This window comes from Hemiscyllium ocellatum, chromosome 15 (genome assembly GCF_020745735.1).
Source record: "Hemiscyllium ocellatum isolate sHemOce1 chromosome 15, sHemOce1.pat.X.cur, whole genome shotgun sequence".
NCBI classification, from domain to species: domain Eukaryota; kingdom Metazoa; phylum Chordata; class Chondrichthyes; order Orectolobiformes; family Hemiscylliidae; genus Hemiscyllium; species Hemiscyllium ocellatum.
The window spans coordinates 60,280,547-60,302,311 of NC_083415.1; the positions used below are offsets into that span (position 1 = coordinate 60,280,547).

Below are 21,765 nucleotides of genomic sequence, written 5' to 3' on the forward strand. Positions count from 1 at the left end.
TGAGTACTGAGGGAGTGCTGCATGGTCAGAGGCATTGGTTTATAGATTTGATGTTAAATTGAGGCTCATCTGTCTGCTTTATTGTAAATGGTTCCATACTGATCTTTTGAAGAATGGAAGGGGAGACGATCCCTGTATCCTGCCTTACAATATCTCTCAGTCAACATCAGTAAAACAGGTCATCTACTCATAATCCCATTTTTATTTATGAGAGCTTGCTGTTATGAGAACTGGCAATTGCATTTCCAATTTTAACAACAGAGACCGACTTTCCATAAGGTAGACATTGCATGTAGAATATAGAGGGACATCCTGGGTTTGTGAGAGGCACTGTGTAACCAGAAGTCTTTCTTAGTTTGGTTGTTTTCACTGGCAATAACATTCAAATAAATATTCCTCTATGTGCAATTCTCAGTTTGCAGGTACCACATTAACCTGTAGCCCATTCGCATTCCATATATTGTAGGTGTGTAGCAGGGGAACAGAGGGCTACTGGCTCTGGCTGGTGGGACCCCTACCTCCAAATACACAACCTTACACAATCTGCTAACTAAGAGAGATGGTAGTGCAGTGATAATATCACTGGAATAGGAAGTCAGTGGCCCGGGCTAATGCCTTGGGGACACCAGTTTATACCAGAAATTGAAACTCAGTCCCAGAAATGGTGACCACGAAATGACCATTGATTGTTGTAAAAGTCCATCTGGTTCACTATTGTCCTTAAGGGCTGGAAATCTACTATCCCCACCAATCTGGCCTACATGTGACTCTAGACCCAGAGCAATGTAGTTGACTCGTAACAGCCCTCAGATGGCCCAGCAACGTGCCTTAGTTCAAGAAAGTGGCTTTCTTAATGGGTAGCAAATACTGGTCAGGCCATGAAAGAATTAAAATAACAAACACCATCTTGGTGAAGGAATGACTTTGTTTCAGAGTTCACGTTCTTTGTCATCAATCACTGGACACCAGTTTTGTGGACAACCTATTCTGTTATTAATAGAGAAACAGAGTACAAAATCAAGGGAACTACACTAAAATTTCACAACTCACAAATTAGATCCCAGCTGAAGTATTGAGTTCATCATACGGCAGGGAAGAATATGAAGGTTTACCTTAAAAGTTGGAGGAATGGGAGTGTTTACTTACACAAAGTGACTAGTGAAACTGGTGTGTGTTCTCCCTTGAGCACGGAAAATGGAACAAGATTTAATAGATACGTTCAAAACGAAGTTGACTGAGCAAATAAAGAGAACCATTTTTCCATGGTAAGGGAGTTGCTAACCAGAGGACGCCGATCAATGGTAATTAGTGAACAAACCTGAGACCAAAAGTTATATTTTTTTTAAACGCAGTGAATAGTTGGGATGTGGAATGTGTTGCCTGAAAGGGCAGTGAAAGCCTATTGAATTGGAACTTTCAAAAGAAAATTGTGTAAAAAATAATTGAAAAGGAAAAGAATGTGAGGCTATGGAGAAATAAGAGAGTGGGACTAATCTTTAAAAAAAAATCATCAAATGAGTTCTGAATGTTGCTAGGTCAGTATTTATTGCCCATCCCTAATTTCTCTTGAGAAGGTGCTAGGGACCACCTTTGTGAACAACCTCAGTCCATTTGGCATAGGTACACCCACAGTGATATTGAGGAGGGAGATCTGGGATTTCGACTTAGACACCAAGAAGGAATGACAATATAGTTCCAAGTCAATCAGGATAGCATTTTTTCAAAGGACTGGACAGGCACAATGGAACAGATGACTTGTACCACACCATGATGTGATGTGGTAACTCAAATTTGCCTTTTTTAAATTATTAGATAAGGTAGGGAGTGGCCTTGGAAGAGTAACAGTGACTCAGTATTTGCCAGGGAGCGGTTATAACATGGAAAAAGCACCGCTTAGATATTGAGTTGAGCAAAAACTTAAACCAGTCAGTCCTCCTCTTGAGTAAAATATTTTAAACAGGTCTGTTCATTCTGAAGTTTGAATGCAGAGTGTGCAGCCTGAAAACAGTTTGAGGTGAATGACAGCTTTGTGATTATATCTGAAGTACAATTAAAGTTAGCTAGGCAAAAGTGGGTACTGCAGATGCTGGAGATTAGAGTCAAGATTAGAGTGTTGCTGGAAAAGCACAGCAGGTCAGGCAGCATCCAAGGAGCAGGAAAACCAACATTTTGGGTAAAAGCCCTTCATCAATCCTGATGAAGGTCTTTTGACCAAAACATTGATTTTCCTGCTCCTCGGATGCTGCCTGACTTGCTGTGCTTTTCCAGCACCACTCTAATCTTGACAACTAAAGTTAGTACAACTAAAGGCTGGAACAACTCTGAAATTGTGGCAAAGGTTTTCCATATGAATATGATAACCTTGAAGATTTTCTGCTTTATTTACAATCTTAATATGAAATTGGAATGCCTGAGGATAAAGGAAGAGCCTATTGTAAGAGCAAAACAAGTATCCCAAGTCATACCTGAATTGAACTGTTTTTAAAATGGATTGTGATGGAATTTGATGGTGCCCACCAGTTTAAAGCTCCACAGAGCATTGAAATTTATGAAGCACTGGAGGCTATTCAGCCCAATGGTCTAATTTTGTTTTTAAAGTTATGTTTGTGTTCCAGACAGCTCCATCCTTCTCTCTCTAGGAAATAATTTCTCTCCATCTACCCCATGTCAAATCCTTTAATTGCTCACTTAGCTCGTCCCAGTTGTGTGTCTTTTATGCTCAAATGAATTGGTCAGACCACATTTGGATTATTGTGTTCATGCCTGGACACCTTATTTAAGGAAGGGTGGGGTGCCATGGTGGCTCAGTGGTTAGCACTGATGCCTCACAGCGCCAGGGCCCTGGGTTCAATTCTAACCTCAGATGACTGTCTGTGTGGAGTCTTTACATTCTCCAGTGTCTGTGTGGGTTTCCTCTGGGTGCTCCGGTTTCCTCCCACAGTCCAAAGATGTGCTGTTTAGGTGGATTGACCGTGCTAAGTTGTCTATGGATGTGCAGGCTAGATGGATTAGCCATGGGAATTGCAGGGATATGGAGGGGAGGGGGCATGTGTAGCGGGATGCTCTTTGAAGGGTCATTCTAGACTTGATGAGATGAATGGTCTGCTTCCACACTACAGCATTTCTACAAAGGATGTTAAAGTCCTGAAGGAAGTACAAGGGAGATTTATGAGAATGATACCAGGGATGAGGGATTTTAGATATAAGGAAAGATGATAGAAATTAGGCTTATTGTCTTTGGAGCAGAGAAGATTAACAGTTGATCTTACTGATGTGTTCAGAATAATGAACAATTTTGGCAGAGTAAAGAAAGATATTCTGTTTTCAATAGTTGGTATATTTGTAACTAGGGGGTCACAATTTCAAGATTGTCAGCGAGAGAATTAGGAATGAGGTGAGGAGAAACTTCTTCACTCAGAGAGTTGTTAGGATTTGGAATGGACTGCCTAGGAGAGTGGTGGAGGTGAATTCCATCTGAGCTTTCAAAAGAGAACTGGATATGTATTTGAAAGGGATACATTTAGAGGGCTATGGCGAGAATGGGACCAGTTGGGTAGCTCTTTCAAGTGCTAGTACAGGTATAATGGGGTTGAAAGCCTCCTGTAAAGTAAAATTCTGACTCAATGAATTCAAAATTCATCCAGATAATCAACCCTTTTAAAAACCCCTGCATCATTCCAGGAATATTACATTCCTGTGCTTTCCATTATTTAGCATTTGCAAACAGAGGACATGTGTTCAACGAAGTCTTGAGATACCCTGAGAACAGTGTGTACAATAATAAGCAACCCATTGCAAAATTGCAAGAAGGTCCATTAATTTATATATTCCTACAAAGCAAATACTAATTATAAACAAAGTAGACTTTGTTTAACAAAGTAAATGCTGAAAAGTAACATCCAGCTCTTCAGTCTCTCTGACACAGAGACCCAAGGGAGGGAAACAGCTTTGGACACCTCAGTTTCTGATTTATTTACAATAATTTTGAATGCTGTTGTTTGAGATCCCATTACATTATACTGAACTGCATTACTCTAAACAGATTGCTGTCTCCAACAGTAGGCGTGCCCAGAGGTGCGACTTGCTCAAGAATCTTTTAAGTATGTTTTTATCTGTATACATCACTTTCCTTTAAGGCAAATAGAACGTATTCAAATCTATTCCTTTTGGAATAAGTGGCTTTTTCGTTCTCGCTGTAAATTATTTCTCTGTGCCCAGCCCACGAACAATCGTGCTCCGAGAAGAATGAAGTACTTATCAGAAATAAACTCTCTCTCGCTCACTCACTCCCCATTCTCTTTCCACTTAGCCCTGGTCCGAGATGCTTCAGTACCTACCCCAGCGGGAGCACACACTCACCTGATCCGGGCTGGGAGCGCTGAAAGGCGGCACAGGATCCCGATCGAACCGCTGGGAGAGACGGATGGCGATAGAAACTTCTTCCGGGCAGACTTGTGGCAGAGGTAAGATAATTCTATTTTTTTTAAAAAAAACTATATATGTATTTAAAAAAAAGACCACGAGGGTTTGCTTCAATTAATTAAAAAAAACACAGACACACATTCCTGGAGATATTCTCCAGTTATGAATCTCTGGGATTCCAACGAATGAATGGATATCTGATGCAAAATTTAAGGAAGAATATACGAGATAAAACTCTCTCTTTCTGCCTGACCTACTCAAATAAATCTGCGGGAGGGGTTCTTGTCCCTTAGTAGAAGGGTAGGAACTGAAAATGTGTTTATCTCCAGCATCTGCAGACCTCACTTTTTACTAGAAGGGTAGGAACGTTGGGCAGATTTTTAATACATTGCCTCAGCCAGGGCTAAGTCAGCCCCTCCTTCTGGAATGCTCTATAGGGTCAGGGATCAGAGCAGTTTGGATGAATGTCTCATTGAAAACCCACTGGGTGAACGTTAGACACTGTCTAGGATTTCTTGCAGAGAGTCAGCGACACAGAAAGCTGGCTGCAGAGCTGAAATTCATTGGCAGGAATTATTTTGAAACTGTAAAGCTGATACTGAAACAAAATAGATAGATTTTCTGTACCACATTATTGGTCAAGGGAATACCTCTGAGAATTGTGGTTCTCTCAATGGAGTCCATTTATTGCCGATTTGGGAAAACTAACAAACATTTTTTGTTGTGCACTAAAATTTAAATATCGACTTTTCAGAGCAGAATTAACCTTGTAAGCTCCACTCCATACCTGTATATATTTTGGAAGGTTATCGTGTTGTCAGGATAGATACTGCAAAAACCAAGGACCCAAGCAACAATTTAGCACTCATCCAGACTCCATACATTAGCTTGCTATCTCTCCATGGATGAGTTGAAAAATGTGGTACTGGAAAAACACAGCAGGCCAGGCAGCATTCGAGGAGTAGGAGAATCAACGTTTCGGGAATAGATTAGATTAGATTACTTACAGTGTGGAAACAGGCCCTTCGGCCCAACAAGTCCACACCGACCCGCCGAAGCGACAACCCACCCATACCCCTACATATACCCCTTACCTAACACTACGGGCAATTTAGCATGGCCAATTCACCTGACCCGCACATCTTTGGAATGAGGAAGGGCTGTCTGACCCGCATCCAGCATTTGTTGTTTTCAATTCAGCACTAGTGCTGAAGACTTATGCTGTAGAACTAACCCTGCCCGTAGACAAGCTATTCCAGTACAGCTACAACACTGGCTATGGGTTTGGTCAGTTCATTTAGCGGAACTTGTGACACAGTGATGTGGGTTCAGTTCCTGCACCAGGTGAGGTTACCATGAAAGACTCTCCTTAACCTCTCCCCTCACAGTGGCCCGGTGACCCTCAGGTTAAACCACCACCAGTTGTCTCTCTCCAGTGAGACAGAAGCCCTGTGGTCTGGTAAGACTATGGCGACTTTACCTTTACAATGATGGCATCTATCCGACAATGGGGAAAACATTTACAGGTATGTTCTGTTCACAAAAAAGCAAGATGACACTAATCTGGCCAATTACCACTCTGTCAGTCTACTCTCGATAATCAGTGATGGAAGATCTTGCAAACAGTGGGATGAAGTAGCACTTAGATAGTAATACTCTGCTCACAAACGAAAAACAGAAATTGCTGGAGAAATCTAACAGGTCTGTGGGTTGAAATGTCTACTAATTTCCTACAGATGCTGCCCGACCTGCTGAGCTTTTCCAGCAGTTTTTATTTGCATCTGCAGTTCTTTAATAATTCTTTAAAAGTTTGCCCAGTTTGGGTTCTGCAAGGATTATTTGGCCTCAGCTCACCTCACAGCCTTAACCGAAACATGTGCAAAAGAGCTCACATGAATTGAAAGTGACTCCCAATTAATGTCAAGGCAGCATTTAACTGAATGTGGCTTTGGGGGTGCTTGCAAAGTGAAAGTGAATGGAAAAAGGGGGGAAATCATTGTTTGTTGGACTCATACCTGGCACAAGGGAAGACGTTTGTGATTGTTGGAGGTCAATCACCTCAGTCCCAGGACATCACTGCAAGGGTTCCAAGATCCTGGGAATTAATTTTTAAAGAAGTTCAGGAATATTATTCTGCTTTCATAAAAATATTTGAAGTATTATTATTCCTTGCCCAATCTTGGTGTTAACAAAGTAAAAATTATCTCATAGTTGTGTGATGCCTTTTTCAATATGATGGAATCAAACTAATACTTTTGAAAAATGAAATAAGCTCAGAAACACACACAGGATGGGAAAAGTCAAATGCTATGTGTGAGAGCAGGACAGTAAATAAGACAGGAAGAGTGTTCCAGCTATTTTTGAATACAGTAGGGTGTTCCCTCAGCGTGTTTATAAAATTACAAGCAGATAGTGGAGAGAGAACTGATGCCATTGCCAGGGATCCTGGGAAAACAGACCAAACTGGAGCACTGGCCCAGAAGTCTCAACCCACTAACATCTCCCCCTCGCCCTACATAGATCTTCCATCACTTACAGTAGACAGCCATCTTCCCCATCCCCTCCATCTGCAACCACTACCTCCAACTTGGAAAATCACTCTCCGGTGGAATCCTTTCTCTGGAGATGGTGAATATTTGAAGTAAAAGAAAGATATCTCAGTCTTTGAGATGATTTTCTCCAGCTGAGGTGAAAGTTAGTCTTACAGATGCTGACTGGCCTGTGTTCTTTTCTGTTTTTGATCTACTTTAGTTGAGAAGGAGTGTTCAAGCCACCAGAAGTTGACTGGTAATTAACATATTCCTGATGAAGGGCTTTTGCTTGAAACATCGATTTTTCTGCTCCTCAGATGCTTCCCAACCAGCTGTGCTTTTCCAGCATCACTCTAATCTAGACTCTGATTTCCAGCATCTGCAGTCCTCACTTTTGCCTGGTAATTAACATAGGAGACTTACAACTCAGATGGCAAACACTCTCCCACCATGGTCTGTAATGATGTTCCATATTATCATTTGTTGGGTTGGGACCAGTAAATTATCATAAGAAGCTGTTATTTTGATTGAAGAACCCATCTGTTCATTAATGGGAAAGAGATAGGCTGTCTCACACTTGATTAGATTACATGGAATTCTCGGGCCTTGCTATATAGTTGACCTTTAATATTCTGAGGACAATGTGGGATGGGCTTTATTTGCTGCTACTTTATTTGAAGTTATCCACGTTCCAAGAATGAATTTCTATTTTTATTCATTCATTAAATTTGGGCATTATTAGCTGGGCTAGCACTTCGTGTTCATTGTGAGTTATGCTTGAGAACATGATGGTGAGCTTTTCTCTTGAAGTGCTGCAGTCCAGTTGGTGCAGGTAGACCCAAAATACCGGCAGGGAGGGAGTTTCAGGATTTTGAACCGGTGACCGCCAGAAGGGGAGTGGCTTGGAAAGAAGCTTGCAGATGGGCTGTTCCCATGTCTGCAGCCCTTGTCCTCTGGTTAGTAGTGTATATGAGCTTGGAAGATCCTGTCAAAGGAGTTATCTGTTGTGCATTGTGTAGTTGGTATACATTGCTGCTACTGAGTGTTGGTGGTAGAGGAAGTGGATGTTTGCCGATGTGCCAATTAAGTGGGCTGCCTTGTCCTGGATGGGGTCAAGCTTCTTGTCTACTGTTAGAGCTGCACTCATCCAGGCAAACAGGGAGTATCTATTATACTCCTGACTTGTATTTTGCGTGGTGCAATTATTGGCCTTTGATGTTTAAGACAGATCTCCCCACTGCCTTGCTTGAAATGGGATATTATGAACCTGAAAGGACTGGCTGAACAATGTGATGTCTGAACTGTCACCATGATTTGGGATCCTACTCTGTAGATCAGGAAACTGAAAAGTTGGGTTTTCCATTTGAACATGCTAGTCTCTGACTTTCCATGTGCTGTCTTTAATCATCATGAAAATATGCATTGGCAAGTGGAGAAGCAAAAGTCAATCACTACCATGAAATATGAATTGATGGTTTATAAAATGCCTGAAGGTATATATATCCTTAACCATTTCAATTACTTTTTAAGGCAGCTAAACAGATTAAGTCTGAATTAATTCACTTGAGATATTGAACTGTCCCTGACAGTTAAATTTCCAAAGCACTTGGATTTACATTAGATGTTGTTTCAAATATGGAATTCAAATGAAGGCTTTTTTTTTAACAAAGCCTCACATGTACTTAGATTATCATAATACATCAATAAAAATGTGATAAAAAGCCTTTTGGTTATCATATGTGAATCACAGAATAAATAAAAAATTGTTGCTATCTGATAAAGCAGGAACATTAGAACATAGATTGTAGAACACTACAGCACAGTACAGGCCGTTCAGTCCTCAATGTTGTGCCGACTTGTGGAACCAATTTGAAGCTCATCTATTCTACACTATTCCATTTTCATCCAATGACCATTTAAATGCCCTTAAAGTTGGCGAGATATTAATTTAATAAATATTGTTTTATTGATATTTCTGTCTGTGAGTGAGAATGCCAAGAAATGTTAGTCTGAATATTAAACTACCTTAAAGCACAAAAAGAGACCATTCAGCCCACTGCATTTGTGTTAGCTCTTTGAAAGAGCTATCTGATTAGTTTTACTTCCCTTGCTCTTTCCCCATGATCATGCATTTTTTTCCTGTTTAAGCTTTTATCCAATTCTCTATTCAAATTTACTATTGAATCTTTCGTTAAGAATAATAACTCACTGTATGAAAAATAGCTCTTCATTTCAGCTATGGGTCTGTACTGTCAATTTGTCCATGCCTTTTAATCTCTGACTAGCTGGTAGAAACAGGATATATATTCCACCATTTATAATGTTCCACAGTTTCTTGGGTCAGCTGGAATTAAGTAGCATCAACTTGAATTATTTTTTTTAAATTGTTCATATAGTTGTTGCATAATTTATTGGTCCATCCCTAATTGCCTAAGAGAGATGAAGAATCGATCACATTTCTCTGGATCTGGAGTGGCAGGTAGTCCAGATCATGTATGAATGGTAGATTTCTTTCCCTAAAGGGCATTAGTGAACCAGTGGGGTTTTTATGAACATGGTCACCATTAGACCTCACTTCTCCTTCTATATTTTTATTGAATTGAATTCAATTCAAATATCACTATTTGCCATTTGAACCTATGTCCCAAGAACATTAAGTTGGGTTCTGGATTGTTACATTGCCACGTTTAATTTAGGAGAAGATGATTTGCAGAGATGTAGAAGGATAAAATGGGGAAATATCATGGTATGGCCTGAAGTTCAACTTAGAGTTCAATAAGGCTTTGTGTTTGGGACTAAAACGACTGCTTTACCCTTCCCTGAGCTCACGTGGGGAAAAAGCCATCTCTGATGACAAGGCAATATGTGCAGCTTTGGCAGTATCACACACATTTAACAAATAAATAAGAGTTACAAAAATGACCAGGGACCTGAAGGGCTTTTCCTTTGTGTGGGTGAAGGGGTGTCATTCATCAGAACCTAGAAAAATCTGGGGTGCATCAAGTATTCTTATTAAATTAGATTACTTACAGTGTGGAAACATGCCCTTCGGCCCAACAAGTCCACACCGACCTGCTGAAGCGCAACCCACCCAGACCCATTCCCCTACATTTACCCCTTCACCTAACACTACGGGCAATTCACCTAACCTGCAGGTTTTTTGGATTGTGGGAGGAAACCGGAGCACCCGGAGGAAACCCACGCAGACACGGGGAGAATGTGCAAACTCCACACAGAGAGTCGCCTGAGGCGGGAATTGAATCCGGCTCTCTGGCGCTGTGAGGCAGCAGTGCTAACCACTGTACCACTGTGCCGCACATAAATTCTTAGGGAACTCTGATAAAACATGTAGAGTATTAGCAAAGTTGAAATGAAACCGCACAAGATATTGAGAGCAAGTTTGAAATTTCTTTAAGAACCTGTGGACTGTAGGAAGGATAATGAGATTGATTGGATAGCTGATTAATCACTGTGGCCTACATCGTACTGTGTGATTCTATATTGCTAATTAAGGAACTTTGTAGTTTTGGGATATTTGAAAATGTTGATTACTTCAGGAGACCTTACACAGTGGGGAATGGAGGTGGGAGAAGGTTAGGTTTGTACATTGCAGCTTGGAGATAAAAAGGAGCAAGGAACTTCAGCGGCAAACAATAATGGCTTTATAGAACATCTTTTATTGCAGACTGGTCTTCTGGGACTTGAAAAAAATGATTCAAAGATGTCACATTGAACCAAAGAAGGCAATCTTATAGGAGAGTGACTTAAAGTTTGGTGCAAGTGACGAGGTTTAATGCAGAATCCTAAAGGAGCAGAGAGAGAGAGAGAGAGAAAGAGAGAGAGAGGGGCTCAGTGCACAGAGTTGAGCTGAAATGTGCAGGTGTCAATGGAGCGATGTAGAGAACTGGGGGATGCTTGAGAAGCCAGTGTTGAATGAACACAGTGTTCTTGGAGAGTTGTAAGCCCATCGTAGTATCAACAAAATAGAGACAAGAAACATTGGCGCAGACAGTGAGTTGTACGTTCCTACATATACTGTCAACATTAGCTGCCGTACTTGAGACTGTCTTATGATCAGTGCTTCAGAGCCCAACACTGAAGTCTGGAGTCACCCCCTCTGATTGAGATCATATAACAAACTAAATCATCTGAAACCCTAAATACAGCTTATTTCAGGAGTGACTCACAGTGATAACACTGCTACACTTTTGAACCATGGGACGATATATAAATAATTCTTAAGCAGTTTCAAATAATCTGGCGCCCACTGTACAGACATAAAACCCACAGTTACTGGGTTTCTGTCTTTTGGTATTGAGGCAGTCAACATGAACCCTGTCGAAGTTATTAATTTCAGCCTATATGTTAATATCATATTTATAACGAGATAGTCTTTGTATTAATTTAGTGACTCACCACTGTATGCCTGTGTGTACCCCTCCCATGTGTTTTTTTATCCCTACATTGAGTCCGCACTGATTCTCCGAATAGCATCCCACTCAGATCCACACCTACCTTATCCCTGTAACCCTGCACTTCCCATAGCTAACCCACCTAACCTATACATCTCTGGATACAATGGGCAATCTAGCATGGCCAGTCTACATAACCTACGCATCTTTGGACCGTGGGAGGAAACCCACAGAGACACTGGGAGAATGTGCAAACTTCACATACATAGTCACCTGAGGGTGGAATCAAACCTGGTTCCCTGGTGCTGTGAGGCAGCAGTGCTAACCGCTGAGCCACCGTGCCGCCCCGTGCTGATGCCTTACAGATGATGGTGATTCAGTTACTGAGCTCAGCCAGCAGTGAAGGCTAGTGAGGTTGGACTCAGCTCTGTTTTCATGAATGTGTGGAATAACTATCCTATGCTGATTACTGTTTCTTCGTAGTCCCATTTCAACCCCATTCTTTATCTCTATCCATTCTATAAAGATTGTTTTTCTCAATTTATATTCCTCCAAAATATAAACTGGGAAAAATGGAAATTTGGACTCTGTATTGCAAAGAATACTGTTTTTTGTTCACACTGAAAGGTCTCATTCTTGGAGAATTTAGATTTGAAACTTCAGTAAATCTCGCTGGCTCCAATACTGACTTAAAAAGCTACTCAGCAACAACAGTGAATTGGTTTTCAGTTGCAGTCTATCACAGACCTGAGAAGGTAGTTGCACTCAGACTGACAAAAACCAGAAGACCAATACAGGTCCCTGTCTCTCTCCCTCTGTGTGTGGAAGAAAACTGGCACTCAAAGTCTCTGAAAAGCAAGATATCTAATTCAAGCAAAGACCTAGGTCTAACTGACTGGCTACTGACTTGAGAAAATTCTATGGTTGACAACGAAGTGAATGATCATCAAAAAGAACTGTGAGGAAGTCACCTCATTCCACATTTATGATTTGGTCTCTAGATTCACAGAATTTGTTCCTTCTTGCTTATGTTTTCTCTTCTAGATACATTTCCAGAACTGCTGGCTTATCTGTCCTGTTTATGAACGAATACATGTGTGGTTGGCTTTAAAGAGGATGTAGGTTAAATTTTCATGGTCCTACTTAATAATCCATTTTGTTACATGTTAAAGGGTGTCTTTAACTGTTATTTTTGTTGATGAAAACCTTGTTTGCAGTCAAAGTCAAGCGATTAACCATCTTAGTGACTCAAATGATCATTTATACATGTGTGACGGTTTGTTGAATAGTGGGGCTTGGTTACCCAGTGAACTCCTCCCATCAGGGTCACGGAAATTCTCAATCACAACTTATTGCCTCTCCTCAGCTCTATCCTAACCCAATCAGTATTCTATTCTGAATTGAATTTATTGTCACATGTACAGTGGCACAGTGAAAGGCTTTGTCTTGTGAGCAATATAGGCAGATCACAGAGTTAAGTAGCATAGATAGTAAAAAATAGGTGAACAGCAGCAAAAACAAAAACATAGGTACAGGTGAATGTTAAGAGTTTGCGAATCCATTCAGTATTCCAACAACAGTAGGGTAGAAACTGTTACAAAACTGGCTAGTGCATGTGTTCGGGCTTCTGTACCTTTTTCCTGATGGGAGAGGTTGTAGAAAAACATTGTCAGGATGGAATGGATCTTTGAGAATGCTGGCGGCCTTTCCTTGACAACGGGCCTGGTAGATGGATTCTACAGATGGGAGGTTGACCTTTGTAATTGTCCAAACCAAGTTCACCACTCTCTGTAACCGTCTCCGATTTTGAATGGTACAGTTGCCATACCAGGTAATGATACATCCAGACAGAATGCTCTCGATGGCACACCTATAAAAGTTGGCAAGGGTATTCGCCGTCCTGCCAAATTTCCTCAGCTGCCTGAGGAAGAAGAGACATTATTGGGCCTTTGTAACCTGTGCATTCACATGAAGAGTCCAAGAAAACTTGTTGTGGATGACCACTCCCATCAACATACTCCACTCGTTCCACCTCTGTGCTGTTAATATGCAGGGGGGAATGAGTAACATACTGCCGAAAATCAAAAATTAGTTCCTTGGTTTTTCTGGCATTGAGAGCTAGGTTGTTCTCAGTGCACCATTTTTCCAAGTCTTCCACCTCCTGTGTAGTCTGTTTCGTCTTCATCTGAGATTCGACTGACTATGGTGGTATCATCAGCGAATCTGTAAATGGCATCAGTCTGGTATTTGGTGATGCAGTCATGGGTATAAAGTGAGTACAGTAGGGGGCTGAGTACGCACCTCTGGGGGGGCTTCAGTGTTGAGTGTTAGTGAGGATGAAATATTGTCCCCAATCTTCACTGATTGTGGCCTGTGGGTCAGGAAACTGAGGATCCAATTGCAGAGAGTGGGGCTTAGTACTACGTTTAGTAATCATTCTCGAAGGGATAATAGTGTTAAAGGCTGAACGTAGTCAGTGAGTAGGGTTCTTACGTACTGCTTTTGGTGTCAAGGTGTTCTAGGGAGGAGTGAAGGGCAAGTGATGTGGCAAGTGATATTCCTGCTGGAATTCTCAATCCCATGGCTGCCCAGTCTCAATCCCAATGTCTACTGATGATATTTTCATCAGTTGGGCACACTATCGCTCTCGAAGGGCTTAGGTTCAGGTTGCACTTCAGTAACTTAGGTATAAAAATCAAGGCTGACACTCCACTCTGGAACCAAGCCAGTAATGAACAGATCCTCCAAATCAGTCATTAGAAGGAGTCTCTGACTGCCCTAATAGCTGAACATTGCAGAGCTCATGGCATTATTTTCAGAGACTAATTTACAATTTAGCAGAATGAAAGATGACTTTATTGAAACATCCAGGATTCTTACAGAACTTAACCAGGGTAGATGTGGAAAGGTTGTTTCCCCTTGTGGGAGAGCCTAGAACCAGTGGGCATCATCTCAGAGGAGGCGATTGCAGATTTAAGATAGAGTTGAGGAGGAATTTATTCTCTGAAGGCAGCAAATCTATGGAATCCTTTATCAACAAGGCCTGTCAAGGCTGCGTCATTAAGTAGATTCAAGGCTGAGATGGATAGATTTTTAATCAGTGAGTGAATCAAGAATTATGAGGAAAAACCAGGAATGCAAAGTTGAGGATTATCAGGTCAACCACGATCTCATTGAATGGCCGAACAGACACAATGGGCTGAATGGCCCACTTCTGCTCCTGTATCTTATGATCTTATGAGTAGGCAAATTCTCCCAGGACTCCCTCGATCAACAGCTTAAAAAAACCCACCACTAACACTGAAAGGGCTGTGCATGCTATATATCAGGAACAAAGCAGAACTTGCTGGAAATGCTCAGCAGGTCTGACAGCATCAGTGAAGAGAAATCAGAGTTAATGTTTCATGTCCGGTGACCCTTTGTCTTTTCAGGGGAAGGGTCACTGGATATGAAACATTAACTCTGATTTCTCTTCACTTATGCTACCGGAAGTTTCTTTTCTAGCAACGTCTGTCTTTGTTTCTATTACTGACATGTTGCTGTGCACAAATTGGCTGTTTATTTCCTACATTACAATAATGGCTACAATTCAAATGTGTGTCATTGACTGTAAAATACATTGGGGTGAAGATGAGATGAAAATGCAGTCTTTTTTTCAAAGTTTACGAGGCCTCAGTTGCATGTCTGTCAGCATGGCAATGAACAGCTTTCCCCAATGAATAAATAAGAGAATAGTACATCACTGTGGGCGGCACAGTGGCACAGTGGTTAGCACTGCTGCCTCACAGCGCCTGAGACCCGGGTTCAATTCCCGACTCAGGCGACTGACTGTGTGGAGTTTGCACGTTCTCCCCGTGTCTGCGTGGGTTACCTCCCACAGTCCAAAGATGTGTGGGTCAGGTGAATTGGCCATGCTAAAATTATCCGTAGTGTTAGGTAAGGGGTAAATGTAGGGCTATGGGTGGGTTGTGCTTCGGCGGGTCGGTGTGGACTTGTTGGGCCGAAGGGCCTGTTTCCACACTGTAAGTAATCGAATCTAATCTAATCTAAAACTGTCCATTCTCACTGCTGGCCTAAACTCCTTCCTTGTTGTTCCTAACCATCCTCAATTCTCACTCCCTGTCACAATCTCCTGTAAGTGAAAGAGCTATATGTGAGTCAGTATCAGACTCCAGGGTAAAGTTGAATCCTAGCCCATTGTTGAAGAGACCATTAACATTCACTGACAAGGCTTAATGTGTGAAGATTAGCTGCTTGGATCATTCAAGAATGATGGTGAGTCACAAACAGTCTTGGAACTCACTGTGTATGAAATAAATGGCATACTGTAAATCAAGCAAAACAAACAGTTTTCCAAATCCAGTGATCATGAAAGTCTTAACTGCCTGTTTGAAAGGCCTCCATTTTAATTCTCTGTGGTCAGACCTCACAATCACAGTCCATATACCGTGAGTTGTTATAATCTGGTCTATATTGCTGGAAGCAGTTTGAATTATAACTTCTAAATGGAAGTTGGATAAATACTTGAAAAAGAAAAATGCATTGGCATGGATATTGGGAAAGAGTAAGCAAGTGAAACTAATTAGAAAGTTCTTTGGATGAGCTGGCACTGTCATGATGGGCTGAATGGCCTCCTCGTGTATTGTAACATTCTATGATATGATGTGGTGGTTTTGAACTGGGTTGGGCAAAGTCGGAAATCACACGACACGAGGTTATAGTCCAACAGGTTTATTTGAAATCACAAGCTTTCAGACAGCAGCCCCTTCATCAGGTGGAGTGAGACTGCACTTTACAAAGTGGCAGCACTCTGAAAGCTTGTGATTTCAAGTACACCTGTTGGCATGTAACCTGGTGTCGTATGGCTTTTGATGATATGGTTATAGTTTAATAAAGTAATCAGTTTGGGACGGTTCAAGCTCACACTTGGAAGGAGCTGACAATATGGCCCTGTCCGTTGATAGTATGCTTGTTGGATTAGTGTCAGGAATGATGTCAGACCCAAATTATCAAATGGGTTGCTGTTCCAGGACTTGGTCTTGCTTTCATCAAACTGACAGCCTGTGACACCCAACTGAGAACTGTCAGAGGGAGCTGGACTCTTGGTACTGGAATGCTTTCTTATTCAGATAGATTTCCTTTACAAGAACTCAGTTGCATTACTTACTTTTTATTTCACGACAATGCAAATAGCCCCAAGAGCAATGAATGATTCTGTGTCATGGGTAATCATCCTAATCCCTGGGTTATATCCAAATGAACTGCATATGATAGTTTAACCCTGGCTTTACATTACGAGATTACTCACACAACTTAAAATGTGGAGATGCAGATGTATGACTGGGATGGACAAAGTCAAAAGTCTCACGAACCAGGTTATAGTTCAATGGGTTTATTTGAAATCACTAGCTTTCAGAGCACTGCTCCTTCATCGGGTGAAGTATTGGACTTTAACCTGGTGTTCTGTGACTTCTGACAAAACTTTAAAGAAATGAGTACGCAGGAAAAAAAAGATCTGGGCTGACTTCTCTGACCTCAAAGAATAACTATCTTCTTAAATGCAAGGGTCAAGAAATGTGAGCTGTGGGCAGTTACAATGAGACTCTGTTCCTTTTACACTGTGAGATTTTACGGTGCTGGAGAGCACTTGGAGCCTGCGTCTAAGTTAAAGATGACTACATTGGAACTGGTGCCAATGACTGCCTCCTGGCCTACTCTGCTCTGTGTCTGTACTTGATTTAACCCCGCTGTTTGATCCTTTTGGGACTTTGCTATACATTTGCACTGTGCAGTTGTTCACTTCCCCCACTTGCAGTAAGCAAGAGAAAACATTGGAAACAACCTTTAGAGAACGGGGGTGTTATCTTAACCCACAATGAGTAAAAAGCTCTTCAAATGCTTTGGGACTGCCGGACCAATAGACCTCCTTATTCCTCTCCTCCTTGGTATCTGACCTTCATTCAGCTAGCAACCCCCTGCTTGTTGCAACATTCCCAGGAATGGGGTTTCAGCAAAACAATGATTGGATAATACTACCATTCACAAATTATGAACGCAGAGATCTGTGACATCAAACATCATCTTTAAGCCATCATTCCATTCCCCTGTAGGTCTGGCTCTGACCAGCTCAGTTTGACTCGTGACACTTTCCGCCAATACCTGCAACAACGCCCTGACCAGACGGTGCTGATCCTACATGCGAAGGTTGCTCAGAAATCATATGGAAATGAAAAGAGGTAAGAAACCAAAGCCAATCATTTATGTATTACTTTAACTTTATACAGAAGTATTTATGGTCTACATCACAGCTCGCAGAGTTACTCACTTTCTGTGTCTTTAGTTCCATAGACATAGCCATCACTGCAATGGCTTACAGAGTGATTTGTAAATGCCTACTGGGATGAAAAGATTTTCTTGTGGGGGAAAGGTTGAGCAGATTGGTGTTTAGCAGAATGAGAAGTAAGCTTTGCGAAACACCTAGGATTTTGCTGAGGAGAGGGGCATGGCTTGACAGGGCTGATGCTGAGGGGATGTGCCCCATCAGAGGGGAATGTAAAACAAGGGACCACGGTTTAAAGATAAGTGATCTCCCATTAAGATAGATGAGGAAGAATTTTTTTCTCTTGTGGAGGGTTGTGAATCTTTAAAATTCTCTTTTCATAGGGAGCAGTGGCAGCTGACTCATTGCCTCCTCTTGAGTGAATTCAATGGCATAGTGATAATGCCACTAGACTAGAACCCCAGCTAATGTTCGAGGACGCAGGTCCAAATCCCCCCCACGGCAGATGGTGAAATTGAATTTAACAGAAGTCTGGAATAAAAAGCTAACCTTGCAGTGACATGTTGATTGTAAAATCATATCGGATTCACTAAAGTCCTTTTGGGACAGAAAACCCCACCCTTACCTAGTCTGAATCACATGTGACTCTAGACCCACTGCAATGTGCTTCAATCTTCACTATCCTCTGCGCAATTAGGGATGGGCAGTAATTATTGGTCCAGCTCCCATGAATGAATATTAATTTAGAAACAATGTTATTTGACAAAGGAGTCGAGTGTATGTTGGGCACAAAGGAGTGGATGGTGCAACAGTGCACCAACCATGATCTGGTTGAATGGTAGAGCAGGCTGAAAGAGTAAAATGGTTTAATCCTGTTCCTATTTGGTGTGATGGAGGTTTCCCGTAATCAAGTATTAAAGAGAGACGTCCTTAGGGCTAGTGTTAACTGGAACCAGAGCCTTCCTGTGGGAGCTAGTGCATGTGGAAGAAAAGTTCGTTCAACTGATACCAGCAACCAACATCAATCTATTCATGTGACTAACAAAAGGTTTTTCTTTGAAATTCCATTCAGGTTTTTCTGTCCACCACCATCTGTCTATCTAACTGGTCCAGGATGGAGACTCAAACATGAGCAACTGAAATGTAAGGCAGTCTTAACATTAACCAGATATTTACTTAGCAATGACTGTGTTTGTATAGGGTCTGTTTTTCAATATCTGCAAGCAATGGCTAGACTGACAGGCGTGGAGGTATAGTAGCAAAGTGGTTGTGTTACTGGACACTAAGCCAGAGACCTGGATGAATGAACCAGAGGCTTAATCCAAACAAGGTAGCAAGGCATAGATTTAATGGCTATCCCTAATTGCCCAAAGGGTGAATAAGAGTCAATTGCATTGCTGAGAGTCTGGAGTCACAGATTTCCGAAAGGATGTCAGTCGACCAGATGGGATTTAATGACAACTAATAATGGATGTGGAGGCCAACAGGAGTGTTCATGTGTTGGGAGGGTCAGAGCCAGGGTCAACCTGCCTAATCAGTAAGCGAATTTGTTTTGATTCCAGATTTTCATTGAATTCCATTTGCCAGGATGGGATTTGAACCCATGTCCCCAGAACACTATCTTGGGGTCTGGACTACTCATCCAGTGAAATTATGACAATGCTACCACTTGATATTTTGTCCTGTTGATGAATACACTGACCTTTCACTTTCAGATTGACAGCACAAAGGTTCCTTAGTTGTTTGGTTGCAAGAGTCAGATAGCTGTTGAGTTGGGACTAGCCTTAATCAAGTTGCTGAAGAGCATGGGCTCACTGTGTAATGGTGTCCATAATGTGGCACAACATTGGGTATTTCACAACTGGATGCAAAGTGTGCCAAAATAGAAGTACTATCTTGGTGCAATAGGCACTGTCCATTTGTGGGAGAAACTGAGGACTGCAGATGCTGGAGATCAGAGTTCAAAAGTGTGGCGCTGGAAAAGCACAGCAGGTCAGGCAGCATCCGAGGAGCAGGAGATTCGACATTTCGGGCATAAACCCTTCATCAGGAATGGGTTGATGCCCAAAATGTCGATTCTCCTGCTCCTTGGATGCTGCCTGACCTGCTGTGCTTTTCCAGTGCCACCCTTTTCAACACCGTCCACTTGTACCCTATTGTCAAGTCAGACTGCTGGGTTTGTCTCCCTGCAGATGTTAACTTGATCTTGGATTGTTTGATAGGAACACCTGCAGTGAGATAAGCATTTATAGAATTCACAGCCCCGTGACAGGCCATTCAGCCTAATAAGTCTGTGCTGATGTTTATCCTTCATGTGAATCTCCTTGACTCTACCTCAGTTGACCCTATCAACATGACCTTGTATTCTATTCCCCCTTGACTGTGAACCTACCTTCCCTCGGAGATATTCCCCTCATTTGCATCTAGGCCATTGTCTGGGTAAAGAAGGTTTTCCTGAATCCCTGTCAATATAGGTGAACCATAAAAACAACATACCAAGTGGAAACACCCTCTCGTCAAAGGATTAAAAGCATGTCAGGCCGCTTTCCCTCTGAAACATTACATAGGGTACAGAGCACATTGCCATAATCCCCATAGGGCTGCTCTTTCATTAGAAAGAGAGATGACTGATGGAGAGTTTAATCCAAGGGTCATCATGCCTCGGGTGAAGGGAGAGATTGAGAAGGTACAACTGTCGCGGTAACCTCATCCGGAGCAGGAATTGAACACACTGTCAGTGTCTCTCTGCATTGGCAACCGGCCAACCGAGCTAGCCAACCATCTTTGACATAAAAGCCGGTGTTGGTTTAAATTTTTGTAAACAACTATCCTGAAAAGATCACGAGCTAAACAGCTGGCACAGAGTTTGAGCGTTCTGATGGTGCAGTAGTGCAAGTCATCTTGATCTGGTTTCGACAAACCCGCTGTCTGACTGCATCATTACAGTTCAACCTGGAAACATGGGAATCAGCACTGGCCAAACATATCGGTTATTCCAGCAAAACTGTGATCCAATCCGAATATTCCTCTGCATTCTGATCACTTTCCTGTTTATTGCCAATGTACAAATTCCCAACCTAAGCATGAAATGCTCCTGAGTTATCAATTTGTCACAAATCCACGTCCCCAAGATGATATCAACTGTCTGCCAAGCTCGACCTACAGGCAATGGGATGATTTAGAATGCTAATGGATATTGTTAGCTTTATAGATATAGAGTCATCAGCACAGAAGAGGCCCTTCAGCCCAAAGAGTCTGCTCTGACCCATTTACACTAGTCCTAATTTCCAATGCTGGGCCCAAAGCCTTTAATGTTATGTCATTTCCCATGTACATCCAAGTACCTTTTAAAGGTTGTGATGTTATCTGCTTCACCTTCCACCCCAGCAGTACATTCCAGACCTTCACGACCCTCTCGGTGGAAAACATTTCCTGAAATCCTCTAAAGCTCCTGCCCTTCATCTTAAACTGGTTGATTTGAACTTTTCCTCTGTATGAATTGCGAGGTAGACTCGATGCCAAGAAATCCTGATTTGAAATCACCCTGGCTAAAGCATACCAGTTGTTAGCTAACAGCAAGGTATCTAATCCTGTAATTAGAACTGGCCCTGTCAGGATCTGTAGCCAGAGGTAAATGAAAGATAGCAGGAGGGGTAAGATTTTGGAACACCAGACAGAAGAGTACTCCCGTTGTTGATGAGAGATTTAAATCCTTTACTTTTGCTCATACTGGCACTTCCTGGCCAGTAACTTATCAGAGGCAGAATTAAGTCAAACATCAAACTAATAAGTTACAAGAAAAACCCCCAAAGAATTAAGTTAATATCGCGCTTTGTAATCTCAAGATCGTATATCCCAAAGAGACACAGTGTTTGTTTGTATGCCAGTGTTACATGAGTGATGGTGCACTTAATCTTCCGATTGCTGAACGCGGAGGTTTGTGTGGTTTCTGATGTGTGCCTTGGGGTCCTTCAGGTCAATACAGACAATTGGACACCTCACTGTAAGGGTATTGCTGTTGGGGAATTATAATTTTTGTAAAAATTATTAGAATGAATTTTATTTTTGAAATGGAAAAGAATTCAATATTTCAGTCACAATCAAAACTTGCTATTGCTGT

General features: G+C 41.8%; 2 protein-coding genes across 2 annotated transcripts in view; one reads left to right on the top strand and one right to left on the bottom strand.

The window, feature by feature from the left end:
* The window catches only part of matn4 (matrilin 4), a 68,664-nt gene extending 63,906 nt beyond the window's left edge, over nt 1–4,758 (bottom strand). The window contains exon 1 of the mRNA XM_060836224.1: nt 4,360–4,758. The gene's annotated coding sequence lies outside the window, so the exon portion shown is untranslated. The remainder of the gene's footprint in view (nt 1–4,359) is intronic.
* Nucleotides 1–21,765, top strand: part of rbpjl (recombination signal binding protein for immunoglobulin kappa J region-like) — a 65,459-nt gene that overhangs the window by 21,395 nt on the left and 22,299 nt on the right. The window contains exons 2-4 of the mRNA XM_060836225.1: nt 4,310–4,463; nt 17,476–17,601; nt 18,718–18,788. Coding sequence (XP_060692208.1) covers nt 4,310–4,463; nt 17,476–17,601; nt 18,718–18,788 — 351 coding nt within the window. The remainder of the gene's footprint in view (nt 1–4,309; nt 4,464–17,475; nt 17,602–18,717; nt 18,789–21,765) is intronic.